Source organism: Centruroides vittatus, unplaced genomic scaffold (genome assembly GCF_030686945.1).
Source record: "Centruroides vittatus isolate TY-2023 unplaced genomic scaffold, ASM3068694v2 contig_1050, whole genome shotgun sequence".
Classification (NCBI taxonomy): Eukaryota; Metazoa; Arthropoda; class Arachnida; order Scorpiones; family Buthidae; genus Centruroides; species Centruroides vittatus.
Window position 1 is genome coordinate 56,160 of NW_027120679.1, and position 27,219 is coordinate 83,378.

General features: G+C 27.4%; 1 protein-coding gene across 2 annotated transcripts; it reads right to left on the reverse strand.

Annotated features, from left to right (window-relative positions):
- Nucleotides 1-120: 120 nt before the first annotated feature.
- Nucleotides 121-26,755, reverse strand: LOC136970867 (uncharacterized). Of its 2 annotated transcripts, XM_067265379.1 has the most exons (15): nt 26,577-26,755; nt 26,230-26,412; nt 22,367-22,610; nt 13,564-13,779; nt 11,189-11,313; nt 10,257-11,114; nt 5,008-9,558; nt 3,974-4,110; nt 3,777-3,899; nt 3,509-3,693; nt 2,328-2,430; nt 2,077-2,238; nt 1,811-2,010; nt 1,504-1,712; nt 121-1,434 (listed from the first exon to the last, which is right to left on the reverse strand). In XM_067265379.1, the coding sequence occupies exons 3-15, from the start codon at nt 22,477-22,479 to the stop codon at nt 1,289-1,291; spliced, it is 7,128 nt and encodes a 2,375-aa protein (XP_067121480.1). In that variant the 5' UTR covers nt 22,480-22,610; nt 26,230-26,412; nt 26,577-26,755; the 3' UTR covers nt 121-1,288. The 2 variants fall into 2 exon arrangements, with proteins under 2 accessions (XP_067121480.1, XP_067121472.1); XM_067265371.1 differs by lacking the exon at nt 26,230-26,412.
- Between the last annotated feature and the right edge of the window lie 464 nt (nt 26,756-27,219).

Sequence of the window (27,219 nt, forward strand, 5' to 3'; positions counted from 1 at the left end):
TATGCACCTTACTTGTTATTTAATTGGAATTATGTTGTTTATTATAGGTATCCCTAACATATAGTTCATAGAAGCTGAAAAAGTGCATGAATGCTCTAAATAAATCACACATACTCAAAATTCCTGTGAATATTAAATATTTTAATTGCTAACCAGCAGCAATTTTCCATAGAATAAAAGTAAATATATATTCAAAACATTGTACAGTACATGTATAATATAAGGCATACAATAAAGAATGAGAAAATTATCGCCAAATCGCATTGGCCACCCAGAGGAACGTCTCTCTCTCTCTCTCTCTCTCTCTCATTCCAGTCGTGCGAGATTTGGTCCGATCTGGCTCCGATCACAAATGATAGAGTTTGGTGCATTAATGATTGGAATGGAAGACAAAGAATAAAAAAATTTTAATACTTGTGATATTATTTTAGTTATCTTTTGTACAGAATATCCAGAATCATACAGTAAAAAGGCACCACTGAAATTTTTGTGATATGTTATCTTTAGACTGTACAACGACACACATTACGTGTTTATTCTTTACTTAGGAACATAAACAACATGCATAGAATGTGTGTGTATGTACAACATTTAACCGCAATCTAACTAGTGATATGGTCACTTATTTTATTCCCATACAAATTAATGTGGCCGGTGGGAAATGGCATCAATTTACTCCTGTTTAAGAGTGCGAAAAAGTGTATCCATCTCGCAGAATATCGGGATTAATATTGGATGGCATTCTTTCCAAATTGTTTCAAAAATAATACTGAACATACACACACAGTATGCATGAGCTAGAGATCAAAAGATTTAAAGTATTTTTTTTTATCATGTTTGATACCTTAAGTATCAATTATTTTGAGAATTAGTTGATAATATTTGTACTGTTCATGCAAAATTGCAAACCTTTAAATTATAGACATGTTTAATATTCATGATGTTTAAATTAGATATCTTTGAAGCTTATAAAAATTTTAAGCACAATGTGAAAACAAAATGATTCCATAGTAAATCTAAAAAATCTTTAGATGGCATGATCTTACTTGGCATACAAAAAATATTCTTTAATGTAATATGTATTGTTTAAAAAATTAAATAATGATATTATGCTAGTAAAAGATATGAGTTTTGATATTAACACGAGAAAATGACTTTTGATTTTTTTTCCATCTTCACTTTTCGTAAAGGACTTCTAATCTATAATTTTCCATTAAAATTGTAAAAGAGATCTTGTAGAATTAATGATGGTTTAATTGAGATGGAATGTTTTATATCATATTGACAATCATAATGTTCTTCGAGATTGCATCGAAGAACGTAATAGAAGTGAACAGTCTATCCACATATTTGGTTTCTCTAATACTGAACGCCAAACAATTATTTCTTCTCCTTGAGAATCCATCCATTCGACGTCTCGACCTTCGTATTTACCTATTAAAAATTATAATAAATTAATTTATATCCTATAAATATATTTGATGAATTGTATAAATTTGTTACCTGTTCCAAGATTCAGCCTCACTCCTCCAAGAAAATCATTACTGGTGATTTTGTCATAATCCCAAATTGTCAGTTCTAGACATCTGTCGTGAAGATCTTCAATAGACACATCGTCATATACAAAAGTATGATTCCATTTTGGATTGCATGTTTTCTTTATCACATGGGTTTTTTGTTTTCCTGATTTGCTTTTATCTGGTAGTAAATAACTAGAAAAAGCAAATAAATAAATATTTTAAAATCACTTTCAGTTTCTACTTAGAAATAAAAATTTATATATATATATCTTTTTCCATGGACTAAATACCTTTTACAAAATGGATCTGATGTTCCATTAGAACGAACTGCCATTAGATTTCTTGCTTCTTTAACCAGAACATGTAATGATCCTTTCGCAGGCCTTCCAGAACGTTTGCTTGGTTTTTGTGTTGTAACATCAAATGGAACATATTTAAGAGCAAGGTTTAAGTCTCCTTTATAACTAATTGGAGAATCTAATGATTCCAACTACAATGATATAATAAACTTTAGTAATTTAATTAGTAAGTTTAAATATATTTGTAAAATACTAACTCTCTCTTGAAGAGGATACCATCTTAAACCAGGATTGTCAAAAACTTCATAACCTAGAGGCAACATTACTTCACCTAAGAAATCATTTCTCCCAAACATATCACTGTGCCAGATAGAAAGCCATAATGTGCGTGTTTCAAGTTCACTGATTGTCATTGGAAACTATATTTAAATCACATTATTAATTATAACATAAAGTTTTTCAAATTTCATTAAAAATATTGATTGATTTTCTGAAAATTTCAATTTACCTTTAAAACTTCATCAAAATTTGGATTTAATGTATGTTTCTTCACCTTAGTTTTTCTTTTACCACTCTTCGTTCTATCCGGCAATAAATAAACTTTGGTATAGCTATAAAAAAAATTCAGAATTTAATAATGATTATAGACATTTTTTAATATCAAAGTTTGATAATTAAATAACAAGATAATAGAAAGAAATCCAGTAGCAAGTTGCTTAACTTTCCCCAGCAACACTTATTGTGCACGTGGCACCATCTGTTATGATGTTTCATTATTAAAAAGTTTAATTTTGAGGGTAGGGACGGGTTTTATAAAAAATTGCAAATGCTAATAACAAGTAAAATCATTATTAAGTCTGACCTTACTGGATATGACACACAACTCCCTTTATCTCCCCACCCCACCAACCTTTAACTACCAAAATTTAATAGCACAAAAAGCACTGGAGTTATTAAGCTTCAAAGAGGGTGAACAAAATCATTTCTCCCCACACACTAACATCAATACATACAGAAAAAAAACACAAAATCTTTTTGCATTTCTTGATGTTTACATTTTTTGGACTTGGAACCTTGAAAAATCTTGGGAGGTCATTTTTTGATCAATTGCCATTCTTTTCCTCTGTTATATATAACAGAGCCATGAAAGTAAAATGAGAAATAAAACATCTTTAAATTATGTCTTCTTATTTGTTTTTAAATGGTTAATTTAGTTTTAACAAGACAATAACATCATCACAAAAGTTTACAGATAACATCTCAAATATCTGTATCAGTATTTATCTCAATTGATTAAGTCATCTTACTAGTATATTCTGCAATTATCTTATAGTATTAGATGCAAATCAAAGTTGTTATAAAAAAAATAATAATAATAATAATAATAATAAACAAAAAAATTATTGTTACAGTTTTTATATATGTTCCAATGTTAAAATTAATAGATAAGAGTATATCAAATGATTATTTTTAACAAGATAACCACTATCAAGAAAATTTAACTTAAATATGATGGATCAGATCTGAATCATATCTAATGTCATTTATTGCATAAAAGATTAACATAATTAAATCAAAACCAGTCATGCAACAATTAAAACATTGATAAACATGTCAAGAATCATTTCTTATATAATTTTATAAATTAAAATAATTATTGTAATAAGAGTACTGTAATGTCGAACTCACGGGTCAGATCTGTTTTTCTTTGTGTCAACAGCAGCTATGTTGCGACATTCTTTTATGTGTACTTCTAGACACGAGGCCTTATAATTGTAATTCAACCCAAATAAAACTTCTCCACTGACCACTACTGTTCCATATCGCCCTCCTCCAGCTGCACTGTACACACTAGTCATACTCTCACTTCTTGCCTGGGTAAGTTAACAATAATTTGTAAAAAATTTTTAAATATATATAAGCCAAAACTTAAAAATGATTTTTTTTATTGTCTTACCACAAATGAAGACAGAGAAAGTTGACTCTTACTATGATAGCTGAATACTTGATCAACATCATCATCTTGAATGCCAATACTATCTTTATCAGAACTTGCACCACTATTCTGCCTTGATGCATTCTTAAATTTTAAAATTTATCAGTTATGCTAGCAAAATCTTCATTCTATATCATCTCTACCGAGTATAAAATTACCTTTGCATAATCACAGACTGATATTTGAGGAAGGTTGACATTTTCTTGCTTACAATCATCACTACCACCAGATGATGATCTTCCCCTTGCTCTTAATCTTCCATGTGGAGATGGTTTATGTGATAGACTACTTTCATCTAAAATTGAGAATAATTATGTCATTGTTTTAATAATTTAAAACAATAATAATAATAATAGAAGAATTTCATGAGTAACAAATACTGATGGTAACATAATATAACAAATACTTTATATATTTACTTATATATGTGTGTATATATATATATATTTTTTTTAAATGAGTTTCTATAAAAAATTAATTTAATCTAATTAAAAATGTCAAAAGCAACCTTATTTTTTAATAAAAACCGACAACGCTCATTTATTTGCCTATTAACTATATACATACTAATCAATAATGCTATTTTTATCCCTTTAAGAAGAAACTAATAAAAAATTTGACATCTCTTTGGATAAGTTTAATGATCAAAAAATAAATTGCATAAAAATATTAAATTAGATATATACTTACTACTAAATTGATATTTTTAATTATTATTTAAATAATTATTTACTGTTCAATTTCTTTTTGCTTAGATTTATTCAATAACATTTATATCTAAGTTAAAATTCAAACTTTTCAAAATAAATTTTATTTTTTCATATCAATCAGACTTCAATTATTACTGTTATTTTTAGTTCTAAAAAATTACCTGCATTTTTTTTTCTGTTAATAAGCATCAAACAAGGACAGCAAAAAAGAAACCAATTAAATTTTGAAACTGTATTTTGGTTGATACAATCCTTAGGTTGCATTTTGTTGCTAAGACAGCTTAATCAATATGTTACTTTCTACAGTCTGTGTTAAACTGAGATAATGACTATATCACTAAACTTGCCCTTTAGTACAGGAAATTATCTAACAGTTTAAAGGAAATTGGGATAAACCATTAACAAATCAGGGAATAATGTTTTAAAAGCTGATGATAATATATAACTTAATTATTAAATATATATAAAAAAAAATGAAGTACCTCTAAGTGCAGTCAATTTTCTAAGAACTCCTGATGTTGAAAAGAATGAAGAAGTGAAAGGTCGGGGTCGAGTTGCGGGAGGCATGTAAAGCTTTGCACGAATGCTTAGTGGGAGCGTGCTGGACTTACTGGACGAGGAGCAAACTTCTCTTGGAATATTACCAGAACTTAATGACATAGATGGCATTGATTTGGAAGTGGAAGATTCTTCATCTACTTCAGGAATAGCTTCAGTAGATGTGAGTGATCTATAAAATGTGAGAGAAGTGGATGATGTTGGACTGTTAGGAAGATCATCAAGACTTAAAATACTTTCTTCTGAAGATTTAAAAGAATAATAACCAGTGTCACGGAATGCACTTTTGTTACTTCCTGTCTCTAGTTCCGATATATTTCCAGTGGATTTTGTTGCTAACACTTTTGCATTCTTTTTAGCTATTCTGTAATTTACAGATAATAAATCATTTTCACTACATGCTTTTTCTTTATTATTAAGTGAAACAGAAATCCTGGTACATTGTTTATTTTCATGTGTTTCACTCATAGGCATCTCTCTTACAGATTCAAAAGACTGCCTGCTAATATCATATGATGCATCACTATTTTCCTCTAGAGCATCAATACTCTCAACACTTTCTACTCTATCTGTAGGAACGCTAATTTGAATACTGGATGATTTTTCTGGCATAAAAGTAAAATTGGATGATGATTGTCTAGATATATTGGCAGTGAAAATATTTGAACAAGAATCCATATTTTGAGATCTTATTTTATTTGTTTCTTCAGTTTTTGATAAATAATCAAACTTATTATCTTGTTCAGAAGTTTCACTATTTGCATTTGCAGAACTAATAAAGGTAACCTCAATATTTTGATGTTTATTCTCTTGTGATTTAAGACTATTGCACATGTTATCCCTCCATATAGGAACTTGATGTTTTGAGTATTCATTTGGATCATAATTACTATCCAGATATAATAAAAAATTATTGCACTTCTCACTATTTGTATGATCCCTTTCTAAAATCAATTGTTCTGTTAAAGCTGTTGGCTTATTCTTGGAATTTACCAAAGTATTGCTACTGCTAAATGATATATCTTCTTCTATTGTAGAAATTTCTGAGTTTATGTGGGGTTTCATAACAAGTGATTCAGGTAAGTTACCATTTGAACTTTCTAAAAGGGCAAATAGTTCATCCATTTCATGAGAAATTTCTGATTCAGTAGGAGTATTGTCTGAATCATCAAAACTAGGAATGCTGATACTAGCTGATACTGTTGTTTCTGATCCAGATTCAGAAGGTGTTTTGCTCTTGATGGAACTCTTTCTTTCTACAGGTTTAGAACATTCTACATCAGAACTATCTTGAGTGTCGCTAGGATTGTTTAACATCTCAACATTATTCAAAAGTTGACGCTCTCGCCTTTCTCTTAAAGGAGAATTATTTCGACTAACGCTAACAGTATGCATAAGAGCTATTATTTGATTTTTAATGTATTGTCTAGCATGAATCATATCACTTTCTTGATTTTGGCTATTTCCACTAGAATCAAATATTGATTCTGAAGTTATTTTCTTCAAAGATGCCATCAGTTGTTTACATATGTACAGAGTTTCTTCTGAGATTGTAGACTCATTATTAAATTCTGTCAAACCCATTAAATTATTTTGAAGTGATGTTTTATTTGAATCAAATTCAGGATGCAGCAATGAATTTTTGTAGCCAGAGAGGTTATTTTCTGCATCTGTCAATTCTTCTTCTGATTCTAATGTATCACTACCATAATCACTGTTATTACTTCCAATAGTGCTACTACAGCTACTACTACTTGGTTCTTCAGCTGATAAGGATAGAGGAGATACTGTCTGCATTAACTTTGCAATTTGTAATTCTAACAATTTCCAATTATCTAAACCATTGTTATTACAGTTTAAAGAATCATTTTCAGATAAATTTCCAATTAATTTTGTAGAATTAAATTTTGCTAGACAATTATTAGATCTGTTCATAACATCTGATTTATATTTTACATCATCTAAGTTAGTTTCATAAGATTTATTAAGCATACTGGAACTTAAATTTCTATTAACATTCTTTTGATATTTATAATCCATTATCAATGAATTACTTACTTGATTAGTTTCATTTTCAAACAGTTCTTTAAATAAAGTTTGAACATCATTTAAAATTTCTTCTTTTTCATAATTAAAATGATTACCTGTACTTAAAAAATTAACTGGTAATTCTGTCTTGTTAATCTGATTTGTTTCCTTCTCGATAATTAATTTCTTCTGTTCTGGCAAACACGTTAACTTATTTGGAGGATTATTTGGAGATTTATCCAATTTATTTTTTTCTGTCACTTCATTATCTGATAATGTCTCTTTATAGGGCATTTCTGTAGGGTTTTGAAGTAAATTTTGGTTACAGAATTCACCTTCAGACAATTCTGTTCCTATTGAACTAACTGAATCTGTGCGTGTCCTTTTATTTATAGAAGTTTCATCATCACTACTGACACCTCCACTCTCATCAGTTAATTCTGAATCATCAGGATAGCAGAAATGGCCAGCCTCTGATAATCCTGAAGAAAAATATTTTTCTAGTCTAGAAATTGCCAGAGTTTTAAGATTTTCTCTACTCCTATTATTATTACTGTTGTTATTTTCATTATAAGTTGATTCAGAGGTTTCTGAATTGGTATCAATTTCATCTAAATCCTGTTCATTTTTCCTTGCTGTTAACAATAATTTTGGCTCTTCTAAATTATCATCTTTTAATCTCTTTAAATTACTAGTAGTTACAATGTGTGGAGAACATTTCTCACTTTCTTCACAGCTCTCCTCTGTAATTGTATGTAAAATATGTGGCAGTGGATGACAATCATAATTACTATATGCATAGGAACTATATGTAAATTCATCTGAAGATGAATCTGTGAGAAACACATCTTCTTCACTGTTACTCTCACTTGATTTTGTACAAAATGCAGCATTTATTTCTTGTTCATTATTTCCTTGTAAACTTTCAACAGCATGCTGATCTAATGACTGTTCTACTTCAGTGATAGTTGTTGAAATAATAACCTGTTCTTTGTTTTCATATGGCAACTTTGGTTCACTTGCTAATGAGTCAGAAACTCCACAAAACTCGTCATTAAAACGATCCACTTCTAAATTGTCTGCTTCTACAATTCGAAAATCATCATTGCTAAAATGCCAACTTTTTTCACAGTTTTCTGCCTTTACATAACTAATCAACTCATGCATAGAGTTCATTACACCGTCGTTTACGTCTTCCTTTTCACGGGAAGTAGATTCACACCCCGAAGGAAATGACCAGGTTTCTTCTGTAACACCTTCCATTTTAAATTTAGAATCTTCATCTTGATAATTATCCATTTTCATCAATTCCTCATTAGCCTGAAGAATTCTTTCTCTGAGAGCTAGACTCCTCATGCGGCCATAAGATTCACTCTCTATAACAGTGTCCTGAGAATCAGTGTCTGACTCGGGTTTATCCAACTCCTCTCCACCAGACTGTATTTCTAAATCTTGTTTTGAATCTTCCCATGACCCACAAGTCTTCCTAGAATGTTTAACAACTTCCATAACAGCTGCAGTTTCCCATGTGGCATTCAATCGTTTTTGTAGTTCATATCTGGCTTCCCCAGAGTTAAGTCTGTCGACCTCACGTGTACTGCTCTCCACCGGGCTCTGTTCACACATCACAACGTCGTTTTCCCCTCTACACGCCACGGACACGCTATTGGCTTGGTCCAATCCGTGACTAACAACAAAGGGCAGTGCCTCCTCATTCTTTGTCGTCTCTTCGTCATTATTTACGTTAGCTTCGTCAGATGGCAATATAGATCCCACGTTACAGGTCGTTTGGTTAAGATTTCCGGCCAATAGCTGCCGACTTTGTTCTATAATAGTCCTATTCTCATCCGAATTTAGGACGTTCGACGGACTACTCCCTTCGCTCGCAGCTACTCTTATTTCCTGATCTGGTCTGATTAATTCGATACCTTTCATTTCCCGCGCATTTGTAAGTGAAAGAGCGCTATTACTTCCGTTTTCCTTCGACGAGTAAGACTCGATACGAGAGTGAAACCGGTTGGCGGCGGCGGCGCCATTAAACAATAGACTTGCATCTAAGTGGTTCTTGGAGAGATTTATAGCTGTAATTTGACAATTCCGCTTCTTGTAATGAGAAAACTCGTTGTCGCAGTCACTACACAACTCCCAATCGCTATCTTCGATACACAGCGTGCTGCCGTACATTTGGAATCGTGACGTCACACGCAGCGTTTTCGGGCTCTCGGTCTCTTCGTCTTCGTTTTCGTCTTCGATGTAAACAATTCTGTAGTAATCCAGATTTAATCTGTATCTTTCCAAGTCTTCTGTCCCCTCAAGCTGTGTGTCAGTATGGGAGAATGTTAAAAAGACATAACCTTCACCGGGGAATGGGATGGTTAGAGGGATTCGTTCGTTAATGGGGGTAGAATGGTTAATGGCACAGCCTGCATTATAGGGACTATCTAGTGCTGCATATTAAAAAATAAATACATACAAACTATAAAAACTTATGAACGAGAGAAACGTACTTGTAACTAAAGCGAGAATGCCGATCCAATTGCGTTTCGCTAACATAAAACGCCCAATATACTTATATACTGTTTATATATATATATATATATATATATATATACCCCCGAACGAACTAGGTCTGCATAAAAGTCAGAAAGGGCATTGTTTGGTTACAAACAGGGCGGACATGGCACTTCAGAAAACGGGCGGAACCGAAATTAAGGTCTAACACGCCAAAATGGGAGTAGTAAATTTGAAAAGAGGAACTGAAAAGGTTCTGTTTAGTATTCCGTTTCTGTAGTCTTATCTATAAATCAATGTAGGCCCTACTCGACCTGTCAGGCGGAACTGCTACGGTTACTTCAAATGTAAGAAAAACACAACAACACTTTTAATCTTCCCCCGCATCGCGGTGTCATTTGTATTATAGACGATAACAAACTTGACCGGATTTGTAAAAAAAATAAGAACATAAATAAAAAAGTAAAAAAGAAATACCAGTAGCGTGTTGCGTGCATTGTTATCCACCACCGCACACGAACAACATAATTAAAGCAGTGCTGCGGTACTATATAGACTAACGTGCAAACTTTGTTATCGATCGGCATTATCGCGAGCGAGAGTTACATTTATATAGCGTATAGCAAAAACTTACCGCTGTGCGCCCTTTCCCTCTCTTCTTCGTTCGACTTTCTCTTCTTTAGAGTGACCTTTCTGAATATGACCCCGGTCGATTTCTCCACTTCCGATTCGCTGATACTCGAGGTGGAACCGCTGGCGGGTCGTACGTCAACGGGTTTCAGATGAGTCGCCCTGGGTGACGTCGAATAAGCCGAATCCGTATCTCCTCCCGATTTCTCTTTAAGCGTGGGACTGCGTTTAGTGGTCGAAGAGGCAGTGGGAGATCCGCACCATCTTTCCTCGATTTCGCTACTGGCCGAGCGAGACCTGGCGTTCGGACTATTGCGTCGACGCGTCGCTTTGCGCGCGCCGTCGGGCGACACTGAACTGGACGAGCTACCGCTTTCCGGTTTCGATAGTTTCCTGATAAGATTCGTCTTCTCCATCTCTTCCGAATGATAATTCCTGCTGATTTCCGCTAACGTCTCGACCGACCTACTGATTTTCTTTAAACGCGCGGACTCGGGAATCGGCTCCACCGGCTCAGATTCCGGTTCGTTATGCCCGAAGCGACGTCTGATTTCCTGAACCAGGTTGCTATCCGCACCCTTCCAGTGGCTCGTAATCTCGTTTATCGGCAGGAATCCAGTCTTTTCATCTAGGGCCGGCTGCGATTCGGATCGCTTCAAATTACTAAACAATCTGCCGTCTAACGGCAGTAGTTCCAATTTCTTGAATTGTTTGCGGATGTCGATGGTAAAAGGCAATTCCGATTGTTTCTTTCCGTCTGCCACCTGATCCCGAACGGATTCTCCAACTTTTGCTTCTTCGAGATCAGCCGATTTTAAGTTGACTGCGTTTCTAACTCGATGGCGATCTCTATTTATAGAACCTGTTTGGAATCCTCGGTAAGAGATTATTTCCTATACACAAATCTTCAATAAAAGCAACCGTCGTAAGACCTACCTTTTTGACGTGCTTCGAGGATTGCCCTGAGTAACAAGTCACCGGCGGGAGCGTGTCGCACTCTTCTTTTACTCGATCGACGACAGAATTCTTGCATCCATTCTCCCGAAGCAGCTTTAAATTCCCTTTTTATGAATCCGAGGGGAAAAAAGAAATATATACCAATCAAATCGACAGCACCACCGAAAATTTTTTCGCCTTAAGTAAATAACCAACCTTTCATTGAAATCGGTCTTAATTTATTCTTCAGTAAAATGCAAATATTTACTATTCGCTCGAGAACTTTTTCGCAAAATAATTTTTTCTCTAACCCGCAAAAACTGATTCTAATTACAAATCCCCGTAATATATTTTCTCCCAACATTCTGCGTATTAAAAACAAAACAAAAAAAAAATCTGTGTATAAACGAAACTTGTTTCTAGCTAATGAAATCAGCTACGAAGTTAAAATAACCAAATAAGATGATTTTCTAATTAACAAGCAATTTAATCTTAACCTTTACAAAATGCCTTAAGCTTGATATTTTTCCGTCGAAAAATGTAATTCATAAATGGCAATCTCATCATCTTTAATCTCTATTTAATTTTCCGTCATAATCTCGCCTTCCAGGTATCGACTTACCCACTCAACCGAACAAAACAATGGGTTATTTGTTCGAAATGAAATTATTTTATGGCGAAAACTTACTTACAATTAGGCATAACTCCATAAACGAAATAGTACGATTGCATTTTCAATATTTAATTAAGTAATGGTTTCCTATTAAGTAATCGAAACCGCTACGATAATTGAAGGCAAAAAAAAATTTTTTTCGGCTTTTAAACACCAAATTCAAATAAAAAATATGAATTTTTAAAACGTCACTACACACTATCAAAAATTTATAATTAACGATTTAAAACGTGTACTGCAACCGACAGGTTACAGTTATGCTACTACACCCGTAATAAAAATTACTGTAAGAACTAAGATATTTCTGCCAAATTTTAAATATTTTGTTAATCATACTTATTAGAAATAATCCAATAATGTGCTAAAATTGTATCTACGGGATCATCACTACAATAGAGCCCAATTCATCGAAAGAAAGACTACGCAAAACTCGATATAATTCATAATTTTAAACGATTTTTTATTCAAGTTTTAAATAAAAAAAATCGTTTTAACTTTGCCTTTAGTAACGATTGAGTAACGCAATTGTACAGACGAAAGTTTAAAAACAAAGAAAATTGTTTCGAATTTCATTTTATTTATTTTTAACGTAATGAGATTCGTATTTAAGAGTAATGACTTCTTGAAAAAAAAATTTATTATATTTTTACAATAAAACTTATTTATTTCGATAATTAGACTTATCTCGTATCTAGATTAATATAAGATCATTCTGGATAGTTCACCGACATCACCAGAGCAGGATTAGACTTACGGTCCTGCGCTGCAATATAAAAGAGCGCCCTTTCTCTACACGCTACGAGGGGCCTCTACTAGAGGCCCTAAGGCTTAGGGCCTAAGCTAAAGTTCTAGCTTATTCGATTCTGGATATCACCATAACAAAATCGTCGTTAACAAATATAATTTTGTTTTTACAAAATTTAAGCCGGTCTCAAATGAAAGAAAGAAAAATCAACTAATGCATTCTAATAAAAAGAAAAATAATTTCTCATTAAAACCAAAATTTAAGAAAACGGATACGTTAAATTTGTTTTGTCTTTTATTAATCAAATTTAAACATAAAATACTTCTTGAAATGATCGAATTTTTATAACAAAGTCAACCTTTAAATTATCTTAAAACGCATTTGAACAGTTTAGTCATTAAATCATAAAAATAATCGATTATCGATAAACTGTTGTAAGACATTTAAAAAACTGTTCGATTTCAATGTTATATATATATATCGAAGGTTTTGTTTTCTGGGGTGAATGACGGATTCAACAGGTACAAAGATCGATAAACAGGTAAAGCAGACGATGCGAACTCTCCCTCCAAAATTCCAATCAATCATAACTATAATATTGATAATAGCATTCGTTCGGGAAATGAAACCGGAGGATTATTTAATCGATCGACATAACAAATCTGACAATTTAATCGTTCACTTTAGTGTAATAAGAAACCAGACAATAGTACACTAGTTTCTACGTCACACTCGATGATGTTTTTATTACGCCCCCTAGTGTTTAAAAATCATCAAAGGATGATGATGATTTCTTTTAATTAAATAAAAATAAATAAATAAATAAATATTCTTTCATAGGTCGAGACCACGCGTTCGGGAATGAAGACGGCAATTTTAGCCCCGACTCCGCTTATTTTATTATAATATTTTTTGTTCCGTAAGCCCGCCGGGTATTGATCTAAAATTGTTACTTACATTTGTTTTCGACAGACAACGCACACCCACTGCTTGTCGACGTCGCCATACTGCCTGCATGCCTTACAGACCTTCTTGCGACAGACGGCACACAGTGCACCGCGGTTGATCAGACGGCCCAGTTCACTTGTGCAGCGGGCGCAACACCTGCTAGTGTCGATTCCCTGGCGTAGCGCGCCGCGCCTGCGGAGCGACTGGAGTTCCATTTTTAGTGGCCTGCAAAGAAAGAGAGAAGAAATAATGAAAACATAAAAAATACAAGTACAAATATGCAGAAAGCAACTTGTAGATTTGCTTTAATGGAGCAGCTAGTGTCGCTTTACTAAACTGGTTTAAGATTAATTGTATCATGACACAAGAAATGCATTTTTTTATACATATGCACTACGTTTCTTATGGAATGTTTTAATCAATTACTTTATTATAGATTGCTGTCTAAAAGTTATACATATAAACTGAGATCGTAAAAGTTACCCTAACGGCACAAAACACTTATGTTTGCAGTTTATTATTTTAAAAAAAAACTCTTCTACCTTCATAATTATGCGATATAATAATTAATAAAAGACCGTTTCTCTTTCTAGTGATTATTGTTTTGAAAATTTTCTTCATTATTATTTTGTGAAATTCTTCCATTAGCAGTCTTTAAATTGTGTAGATTCGAAAATATAAAATCTAATTTATTTATGCAAATGTATAAAAAAAAAAAAAAAAATTTTCTTTGGTAAATAAAAACGCAATACGGCATTAATTTAGTTATGTTTACTCAAGAATGACAACTGATGCAATTTGCGTTGTCGGTATGGATAAACACAATTCACGTCTTTGAAGTAATATATATGAACAGTTTTCTATTTAAATTATAAATTAGAAAATCTAAGTTCACAAGTAAAATGTAATAAATAAATTATATCTTAAAATTCCAAAAATTCCAAAGAAAATGAGTGCTGTAAATATTGATTTGTGTAAATAGAACGTGATTTAATACCCGGATCCATTAAGTCTGCCCAATCATTACGGACAGGAAAATGATAATTGTGGTAATTATTCAAACAGAAAATGAAAAACAACCCACAAATATTTCAATACGTGAATAAAATTAGGTTAGAAAAAAAATACTACTACTTTCCGAAAATAGCATAAAATTCTCATCTGTAACTGGATTATTCTGGAGAACGATTTATTATATTATGTAATATAGTAGCTCTCAGATTATACGGACTTTTGAGTTAGAACTTCTAGTGAATAACACGCAACTTTATCAGAATTGTTAAAGGAGGTGTGTAAAGGAGGTGTATAAATACAATGAGCGCGGAAAACATTTACTTATCTCAGATTGTACAGTACATTGAAATAATTATTGGCAATAAAATCGAATGTTTTGCACTTGACATAAAAATACTAATTTACAAAAGGAAATAGCCAATTTTGCAATTAGAGAAAATTTTTCGTTTCTCAACTGCAAGAGAGTTTATCATAGATAAAATACAGAAAAATCATGGGAGAAAATCTTTGCAATTTTTCAAATTAATAATGAAGGATTTACCCTCATATGTAATTTAATGACTAATGTTTCCAATGACAATACCTATTCTTATAACAACAATCATTAGTAACAGTGTTCTGATACTTGTGTCCAAAATTGCTGTCATGTTCATTTCTATACTAGCTCCCAAATAAATGTTTAAAAAACTCAGAGAAAACAAAGTGTAAAAGTTTGCTTTAAGCCTACTATACAAAATTTATTTGAAGTTCTAATTTAAACAATAATATACTGTACTTATGTTAAATCTAGTGAATTTCCTAAACTCAATTCATTATTATATACCCTTAAGCATTTATTATTTTATATATTTCCTATATATTCCTTTACACACTTACTTCAGCTTACTTCTATACTTTAAAAAGCACAAAAAGTAATAAATTATTATATATCACTAATTTTAAATTCTAAACATTAAAGTTGAGTTAACAGCTGTCTTAATTGATGATCCTATATTCTAATGATCAAAATGACAAACATTTCCGTTAAAAACTTCTAGTTTTAAAACTTTAAATATTACATTAAAATATATAATTTTATGTAACGTATGCTTCTTAAATTTTTATTTTAATAATTAAAACTTTAACATATATATTTAAAATACATGTATTTTAGAATTTAAATAAAACAAATAATTCAAATTTAAATATTCTTGAAACTATTATTATTTTTAAAATAAACTTCCTTTCTTACCAAAGGAAGTTTATTTTAAAAATAATTGTATTACTTCTTTCAATTATCAAAGTTTTCAGCTGTTTCCTCTTGTAGAATGCAGGTTTATCTAAATTAAAATTTCTTACAAGTTAGATAAAAACCAAAACTTGTACAAAGTTAACAACAAATGTCACAGCCAGCTGCTACATACTCATTTAGTTCTTAAGTTATTACATATAGAATTCAGTCAAAAATCAATGTTTTATGATTATAATTAAAAAAAAATTAGCAACAGTTTTTAAAACTTTTCAGTAATTAATCAACTTGTAAAAGCAATTCAAGTTTGACATTTATTCAACCATAATCCTTAAAAAAAAAAAAAAAGGTATATTTATTTTGCTTAATAAAAATAATTTTTTATGATCATTCCTATAATTGTAGAAAGCAAACAGGTATGATCATTTTCTTAAAATAATTACTTAAATACAAATGATAGTAAATTATTAGAAACTTTAAACTAAAATATATACAGTATGCTAAAAATATCAAACATTATATTTAAAAGAACAATCTTAATTGATAAATAATAATAATAATTATATAAATTTATATATATTTACTAGCAAAAACAATAATTTTTGAATTTTTTTCATTGTTAAAAATAGCAAATTTACAGTTATTTACTTGATTTATTATCATTTTACTAATGAAGTTTTAATGTTAAATGATAAAGTTTTAATATATATTGAATAGATTATAAAAATTTACTTAATTATCATTAAATTAAGTAAATTTTTATAATCTATTGAATATATATTAAAACTTTATCATTTAGTTGAAATAGATCAATTTGAAATTAACAGTCTATTTACAAAAGAGAAAAAAAGTGGATAAAAAAACTTATTTAAAAATAAACACAACCATCCATTATTCATTAATAATATATTAAAAAATCAAAATTATTATTAAAAAAACAATCTTATTTAAAATTGAGAGCAGAGAGAACAAAATGTTTTAAAATATAAAATTTGTACTATAAACCAAAAATGTTATATAATTGCTAATAGTAAAAGTCTAAATTCATCTAGTCAATGATCTAAAATAACAATTATCTTGAAAATATATTATTAAGAGTGCTCAAATAATTTATAATTTGTTAACATATTGATATAGAAATATAAATTTATGTTGTTACTACAAAGATAACATTATCAATTATTTTATTAACAGACAGCAAATTCACCAATTTTTTAACTGAAATATATTCTCTGTTATCATTAAAACAATTGTCACTTTTATTATATAATAATTAAGAATTTTAAATTGCTTGCCATACAGTAAAAATTAATGATACTAGTGTTTCTTTTTCCGTGATCTAAACAAAAATCATCCTTTATATAATTCATATGAACTGTTCTTTAATTTTGTAACTTGTTCTCTATAACGAATATTGGTATCTTATTTATATAACATTATTATGTTGTTAAGTAAGTATATATTAATTATTATTATTATTATATAACAAGCAACTTAGGATTAATTATTTATTTTACTTTATTTAAATGAAATTTGGCAATATAAAATACAGTAATTGGCTTATTAATTCTACCAAATAAAGATTTTAAAGAATATATAACAAATAAGAAATTGTAAATATTCATGAACATTAGGGATGAATATTAGGGATGAATATATTTCAGTAGCCATTTCAAAATAAATGTACAACACATTTTGACTATTTACAAATTTATTTTTACCAATTTAACAAATATTAAAAAGGTTTATTAGAACTAAAAATACTTTGACAATATAAAGAAAACTAAATTTCAGAAAAAAAAAAAAATTATTATTTTTCTTTCTGAATCTCTTATCTATATAAAGAGGGTAAATATTGACAAAATAAAAATTTACAAACATTTATATCAAATTGTGATATAAAACATTTAATATTTTATAAAAAGAATAAAAATCAATTTTTTTTAAATTCAATTTTCTCATTTCCATTATTCAATTTTCATTCATTTATTTATGGAAAATGATTCAACATCTACATACTGAGTTCAATGATAGCTTGCTTAAATTACACTGAACTCAAATTACTACATTAGCATAAAGGCGATTTTCAATTCAGATGCTTAATCTACACTGCAATAAAATTCAATTTAAAATAACTGAATTTGTATATTTGTGAACCTTTTATTTTGAATTCTGCTCCCACATTGATCTAATAATGCTTGCAGATTTCAAAGAATATAAACAAACATAATTCCTTTATATGTTATTGTAAATTGAATTTAAATACATTATCCTGACCAAGATGAACCTGTATCTTCAACTTAATTATTCATTCCCTAAATATTTATCTCATTTTAACTTTGAATAAATAAATTAAACTCTACTGTATAATACTACGTATATTTGTATCGTATTCAAATAACCAAATCTCAATCAACTTGAAGTAATAACAATAATAAATGTATCAATACTAACATGAAACATCAGAAAAATAGTACTTTATTGATATCAGATATCAGAACAGATATGAATTTCATCACCTTTAGCATCAATTTCTTCAAAAGTCTGAAGTGTCTCTAAACTTTATTGTTTAAAGAGAATAATACTTGAATCATGTGTTTTGATAACCTCCATAGTTTGATTTTTTTTTTAAATCACTGCTTTATACCTTTAGATAAAATTGAAGGGAAAAAATTACAAAAAATTTTTGTAGGCCACAAATAGCTACAGATTTTGGAATAAATCACACTTTATATCCAGTTAATTACAAATGTCATTCCTGGTAAACATATTAAATCACAAACGTTATATAAATTCATTAACACTCCAAAAGTCTAATAATAAATCAGAAAACTTCTTTATTAGGGTACAATATTTAACACAAATATCAGATAAAACATGTTCACAAGTTTTTGGTTAAACTTATTTAAGAAGGTTTTTTTTGGATAATTTAGAAACAACAGTGTCTTAATCCCTGAGGACTGACCAAAGAAGTCTGAAAGCACTTGGATATTTGAGTTAAAGATCCTACTCCAATAAAGCACTTCTTTCTGATTTGAAATGTTATAATTTTCTAATATGTTAAGGTTTCTCAGATTACATCTATCTAACTCCGTTCTCAAGATTAAGGAAAGACAGACTGACGACAGTGGGAATTTATAGGTCTACAATTTTTTCAAATTGCATCCCAAAAATGTTTATTATAATATAGATTGAACTAATTACCATAAGAATTTTCATTTTGTCTTGATTTTGCTATTTTTAACAATTTTAAGAAAAAATTTCTCATTATTTCCATGGTAGGATAAAATAATTTTTAAGGTTAACTTATATTTGAGTTTAAATACTTTTATTACTTTTTAAAATCAAATTGAGACAAAGTTCTTTAAGTTATAAAATTCATGCATTCTCATACCTTTCATATTAACTCTAAATCATTAAAATCAAGATATTTTCCATTTAACATAGATATATTACAGGATTACATAAAAGGAAAAAAATAGTTTTAAAATATGGTTAAGAAAATCCAGAAACAGGTTGAATAATTTTCCTGGTGAACAATATTTATGTTTAAGAAACACATTACCAAAGTTTAAAATTGTGTGTAGCACCATATGTTATGAGATTTTATTTAAAAAATAATTATAATAATTATAATAAAAAGACAAAACACTTAATTTTGAGGGTAACAAGTTTTTAAAAATGTTGTAAATGCCAATAATGATTATAATTTTCATTAATCTGACCCCATCTGAGATATGACACATGACCTTCCTCTATTTCCCCACTTTCCATCAAATTTTAACCATCAAAATTTAATAGCATGAATACCCATTGTATATAAATACTTGATTGCTTGCTGTTCTCTCAATTAGTTGTATGTTCTTTGAAACTTAGCATAAAGTTGTTATTGAGAATAAATCATACAGAAACTCTTCTTCTGATGGAAAAAGTAGATTTATTTTCAAACTGTTATAAAGTAATTACAACAATTATTATTTATTCTGTTGTAAATTATAGAAAATAAATCTACTTTTTCCATCAAAAGGAATGTTCCTGTATGATTTGTTCTCAATAGCAACTTTATGCTAAATTCCAAAGTACAGGTACATACAACCTTTGTACACAAAGTTACCATGCCAAAGTTTGTTTCTTAATATTTATCCTATCCTTATATATTTCATATTTTTTCAAAAAAGTTGTTTTGAATTTTTGAGAATTTTCAATGAAAATTTTATGTTTACAATTTAACAATGATAACATCAAATTATGAGTTGCAAAATACTTTTAATTATTTTAGTTTTGTTAATAAACTTGACATCACTGACATAACTTATTAATCAGTTATAAACAGTTAATAATCAGTTAATAAACAGTTAATAATCCTAAGGATCATCCTTATAATTGTTGAATTGTTTTTAGAATGATTAAGTGAGTAATTCTTGAATCTACAAATATATATGAGAAACTTGATTTTAATCAGTTAACTAAAATTCTTTTTTCAAATATAATATAAATAACTTAAATTTCTGAAAGTTTTTGCAAGAAAATAGTTCTTAAAGACTTAAAACTTTTTTCTTGAAATTATTCATGATATGATTATTGTATTTTAAACATTAAAATGGGAAATCAATTTGATAATTCTTCTTATAAATTACAAAATACATTCAATAAACCAAAGAGTAACATTTTTATTTTATTTAATAAATTTTTAAAAGCATGATTAATTAAATGTATTTATGAAAATATATGAAATTAATATATATCTTAAAATATTTGTTCCAGATATAAATTAGAACCAAGTACAGATTTATAATAAAAGTTATTATAACAATTATTATTTATTTATCATTATAACTTTAGAGAAAAATTTTGTTTGCTGTTTGGCAATAAACCAATATATTAGGACATAGATTAAATCATACTACTATAGACAATATTCTTACATAGAATTATTATGTGAGCATATTATTTAAAATTCTTTCTCTTATAAATAACTGCATTTTATAAATTTTATATTTAATTATACTTAAATTTCAGATTAATTCAAATAAGATCTCTTTTCAATAAAATTTTAATAAAAGTTAAACTCTTTCCAAAAACAGTTTTTCGAAATAATTTTGTAATATTAAGCTCTTTCCAAAAAGAAAAGTTTTTGGAAAGAGCTTAACATTACAAAATTATTTTATAATTTCTTACACTCAGTAAACTTTGTTTTATTTTATTTTTTTAGGAAAATAAAATTACATTCTGATTACATAAAAAATTTAAGATTACGAAAAATTTAAGATAACTAAAACTGTAAAAATATTTAATAACTAAATTAGTTATGAAAATTCCTAACATTTTAATTGTAAGATATCAACATAACAACTTTATGAATTGTCATGAGTTTTATTTTAGTACAAATGCATTAAATTTGTGAATTATGATCATTAATTATTAATATCATTTAAATTCTTCATTAGAAAAGTTCATATTTTATTCATATTTTAGAAAACAGAAATATTAAAATTTTCAGTAATTTTATCAACAAATATTAATGAATAAATCATGTATGATAATTTGTTATTCTTTTTGTACTCAATAAAGAAAAACTACTTACAAAAATAAGTTTATTTTACTTAATAAAATTAAAAAGACTTCTCATTTTAAATTTAAAAATATATGCTTGCTTTATTATTGTAAAAAGTTTTTAAAAACTCTGTTAGCTTCAATTCTAATTATTGAGATTATAGTTACAATTAGTAAAAGATTACCAAAGTTTACCAAGGCAAAATAAATGAAGATAACTTATTAATGAATTATCTTCATTTTACCTCAATTTAATTATAATGTAACAATAATATTATATTTTAATTCAAATCATATTTAATTAATAACAAAAATTATTTTTGTTGAAAAAAAATTAAAAATACTGCAAACTTTTTCCTTTTTACATCTTTCTGTAATGAGAGAGTTTGAAATTCAAGTGAAAACAAATTGTTATTTTGTGTTTTCCTTTATCTTTTTGCTACAGTAGTTATTTATAGTTTATTTCTTACTGTGTACTTGTATAAATATTGAGGCATAAAACTACCATTGTGAAACTGACATGTGTAACTGCAGTTCCTATACTATAATCAATATTGATATTTAAATTTCTGTAAAAAGAATAAATTTAGATACTACAGCAAAAAAAAAATGAAAACATTGCTTCAATAAACTTATACATTATATTTATAATATTGATTTATTAAGAAAATTTTAAAACACATATTTTCTGTTAATTTTTAATAAAATTTATTTACAGTACTTTAAAAATATATATCAATATAAATTGTTATGGTTAATTGATATTAATTATTTTATTAATTTTTTAAAGTATTTTTAAATAAGACTGTATGTCAGAAACCTTAGTAATAATAAATATGTTTGGTCATATTCTTTATAATTATAATAATAATAATTATTATTATTATTATACAAAAAATAAGATAGCTAATTGCATTTTTAAACAAGTTACATCACTTGAAAAGACATTAAAAGTTTTATCTTTACATTTAATTAATATAAATTTAAATTTGAATGAGTAAAATATTTAATACTCACAATAATCTATTCTCTTCAATAATCCTTAAAGTTCTGTCTCTTTGTAAAACTCTAGAAATTGTTCTAACTTCTTTTTCGTCTAAATTGGTCAGATCTATCTCTGGTATTGCCATTGTAATAAATTTTTTAAACAGAATATTTGCTTTGCAAAAAATATATCTTTACAAAAATATCAAATAGATAAGGCACAGAAGTGGAAGATAAAAAACCAGTTTCAAGTTCACATTCTTCTTTTTCTTTATATCTATAGTAAAGTGAAAACTTTCATCAAATATTGCATTATTTCTTTTCAAAATATTAAGAAAAATATATATTAATTTAAATGCTAATTTACATTAAGCAGTTCACAAACTTGTAATACAGTATATGATACAAAATTAAATTAATTTTGCTATTAAATATTCTCCAATTTTTAAGTAATGATTGATTCATTTTAAATTTGTTTTAATATTATAATAGTAAATATTTTGTATTTTTGCTAAATAGTTAATATAAAGCAAATTGTTAAATAATTATTTTAATTGAATATTTCAAAATAAATAATTCAAAGGTTAAAAATTTACAATTTTTCTTGAACAAGAAATTTCTTTTCAACTTCAACAAAATGGTACTAAACCATTCAGTATAGACACCTAAGAAATATTTCAAGTAAACAAAAGCTTGAAAAAAGTTTCTTTTGCTTATTTTCTCCCATTTTTTACATTTCTGAATATTAGTTATATGAAAAATAAATTTTTATCATGAATAATTGAAATCAAAGGATGAATAACATAAATCATTTTTAAAATTTACCTCAACAAACTTAAATAAAAATAAAACTATCATATGTTAGATGATGCAATCAATATTTGTTGTTTTCAGTTCAAGAAAACAATTATTGATTGAAAGAACAGATTACAATTGTAGCAATTATTTGTGACTTATAAAAAAATTATTTTTATATAATTATTATTAAGTAAATTGTACCCACATAAATTTTTCTAATTAAACAAACATGTTAATATGCATTCCAATTTAACATTCATAACTAAAAAATTAATTAATATAAGAATTAAAGATGTTAATGTATAATTGAAGACAATTTAAAATTACAATGTGGGTTGTTTCTAGATAGTATTAATGACAATATAGATGATGTTAAAAATAATTTCAAATAGATAAAATTTGACTAAAGAAATAAACTATAAAAAAAACTTAAATGCTTTTATTTATATTAAAATAAAATAAACTATATATAACATAAGGAATTGAAATTATTTTAATTTAATAATTTTTATACTTTAAGGATTTTTATTTTATAAAAGTACATATTTAAAATGATTATTCATTTATGAGAAATGTAAATTCACTTTCTTTACAACTGTTTTCCAATCTATATATATTTTAATGTAGAATTTATATTATTTTATTTAATATAAAAAAAAACCAACATAATCAAAATAAACAAGCTATATTAATATTTCTTTTCATGGAAAATTTTCCTTTGTGAAAAGAAATTATAATAAAGAAATGTATAACTGAGATTACTTTATTAAAAAATTAAGTGAAACAAGTTTTTAAATTTTTAAATATTTTTATAAAACTTTTGTATACTTTTAAGTTAAAAACATGTTTTCTTTTTTAATTAGGACTCACCTGCCATTTGATATAATACTAAATAATACAATCTATTTCGTCTAATTAATGCTGTTATGAGGGAAAATATTCTGTTTGTAATAAATATTTATAATTATTATTTTAAGTTATTATAAAATTATTTAAAATAAAAAAAAGTTATTTTGTAATATTTTTACATTTAAACACCTCAAATTTCTGTTATTAAATTTAATTACTCATATTATATTACCTAATTGGTTATTATTACACCACTTGATAAAATACTTAAGATATAATAACAATGGATAATTTTCATGTCATGACTAGTTAAATGCTAGTATTTTATTTTTATTATTTTTCATTAACATATTTACTACAACAATGTTACTGTATATACATAAATAACTGATTATCTATCTTGTCAAAATTCATTATTACAGTAAAGCTAAAAAATTTTAAAATAAAAATATCTCCAAGATAATTTAAATATAAAAAGCATCATGTATTAATCACACTTTACAGGTTTTAACAATATCTGGTTCAATCATTTTATTATTGTTTTTATTTTTGTTTGGAAATTAATTTATACTACAAATATATTTAATCATTGATAGTATTATTATTCACTGAATAATACTGAAAATAATATTTTTTTAAATTCTAGTAATCAAATGATTGAAGTAAATAATTTAGTAATGTTAACATTAAATGTTCTAACTCTTAAATATATATCAGAAAGTAATTTTAAATTTATTTACTAATAAAACTAAATTTTAAAGTCATTAGTAAATATTAATATATTAGCTCTTGATACTGTATTTGGATAAATTGGATGATGATCTGATATTAACACATTTAAATTTTTTATAAATTAACAGATACAATTAGTATTTAATTAAATATAATTTATTAATTATATTCGCTACAAAAATAATTTTCAAACTCAAACAAAACTGTCGTCGATGAACTTTTATTTTACTTTTAGCATTGATAATATACTTCTTTTATCTGATATGAAAAAGACATACTGTATTTTATATAATCTATCATTAATATTCATCTTTTATAATAAACTATAAAATTGCTATGTTTTCCCTATTGAATAAATAAAAAAATTATTTTTAATATCATTTTTATGAAGGTATTATATATGAAATATAATCTAAATAAAAAGGAATAAATAGATAAAAATAAGAAAAATAAGTATGTTTTAGCATCATATTTAATATCAGATGAAAATTTTTATTTCTTCACAGCATCTTTGTAACAAAGTTTTTAAGAAATCAGAAATATCAGACATATGTGATTTTTGCAAATAAAAATTATATTACGATTTATAACTTTAAAAACTGTAATAGCTTCCTTATTGCTTCTTATTTTTTTATTTTGTGGATGCTACTCTTAAAAATGTTCAAAACTTTAGTGATTTTAATATCTTTAAAATATATTTGTTATATTGAATTAAAGCAACTAAGAATATTAAAATTGATAATTACACCCTTGATAATTGTTTTATTTTAATAAATAGCACTAACTTAAAGTAAAAAATATTTAATATCAAGTTTTGACTATTTTACTTTATCTTAAAATAAGAAAATATTTTTTTTTTGTATATTGTGTATAGAAAAATTCCTTTAATTAAATCAAACATGTAACAATTTATATTTAATGATAAAACCATTATTATGAACCTCACAACAACTTGTTAGTGTTATTCATTATCATGAAATCATATACTCTAGCCCAGTGTTTCTCAAACTTTTTGGACCGCGACCCCCCTTCTGCACTTAAAAATTTCAAAGGACCCCCGAAGAATGTGTCGAAAAACATCCCGGAGGGAGGGGGTTAGGCTCGTATTTAAATATTTATATTATTTATTACGTGCAATTTATTTAAGTAAAAATTATTTTATATATTTTTTATTTCTATTATTTCTAAACATGAATCCATAGTAAATTTATAAAATATTTGAAAAAATTGATCTGGCATCAATTTTTCAGCGACCCCGCAAATATTATTCACGACCCCCTTGGGGGTCGCGACCCACACTTTGAGAATCACTGCTCTAGCCTACAAAATAAAATAAATTTTTAATATGTACCTTTAAAAAAAATATAAACTGAAAAACAAACTAGAAAAATTATATTTATCAAATTAACCATTAAGCAAAGTAATAATCCACTTTAAGAGAATTTAGTTATGTAAAGGGAAAGATTAAGATCAGATTTTAAACTATATTGAGAAAAACATGAAATAATGATTATTACTTAGCATGGATGATCATTACGTTCCAATTACAGAGAAGTTTATACTAGATATTGGGAGGAGGAGTTGACTACAGCCTGAGGATGTAATAACTGGTTTTCATATAGTGTATACGTTAAAATTTTATAATAATAATAAAGTTGTTAACTAGAAAATTTTTCAGATATTCTAAAACCACATTCCATCTGTCAAAAAATAAAAAAAAAACTCCAGTGTAGAAAGGTACTGTTTACAAATCACATCAGCCATTAATCAGTTAATATTGCTATAAGAGACTGGTGCAAATAGATCTGACCTAAATTAAATACTCATTTACTTAGTTTTGACTATTAATAAAAAGTTAACTTACCTTATACTCAACTACCAGTCCTCTCCCGTAGGACCGACGTGGTAGCCATGCAACTCGTCCGCCATCTTGTCTTCACTTTCTACATATGTTTAAACGTAAACGATAATCGTACAAATAAAACTGTTTAAAATATTTTTTTGTTTTCTTAAAATTTAAAATTGAATATTAGTATTAAAGTATAATTGAGAAAAATGTAAATTTCAATTTAATTTTAAAATAATAATAATAATAATAATAATAATAATAGCTTTCTTAATTATTAATTTAATTAAATTAATAAAACGTCGCTTGTTTTAAAATATATTAAAACTTTCAGAAATAATTATCTATTTAATGCTGATATACTTAGAAGAAAAGTCACTAATTGAATGTCACGTGATCGATTTTTAAAAAGATAAACAAACGTCGTTTCCGAATTAATTTTTGCGATAATGGAAACAGGAAATTGTTAAGAGTCTCTGCAATTTAATTGCTTACTGATGTGTTTTGGTTTAATTTATTTGTGTGTATTCCGCAAGGTATAATTTATTTAAAGTTGAACTTCATTTGCGATGTAGAATTTCTGCTTAATTATATTATCAAAATACATCATGCGTATGATTAAGCAAAATAAACGCTTTCATAAGCTAGAAAACCAATTTTT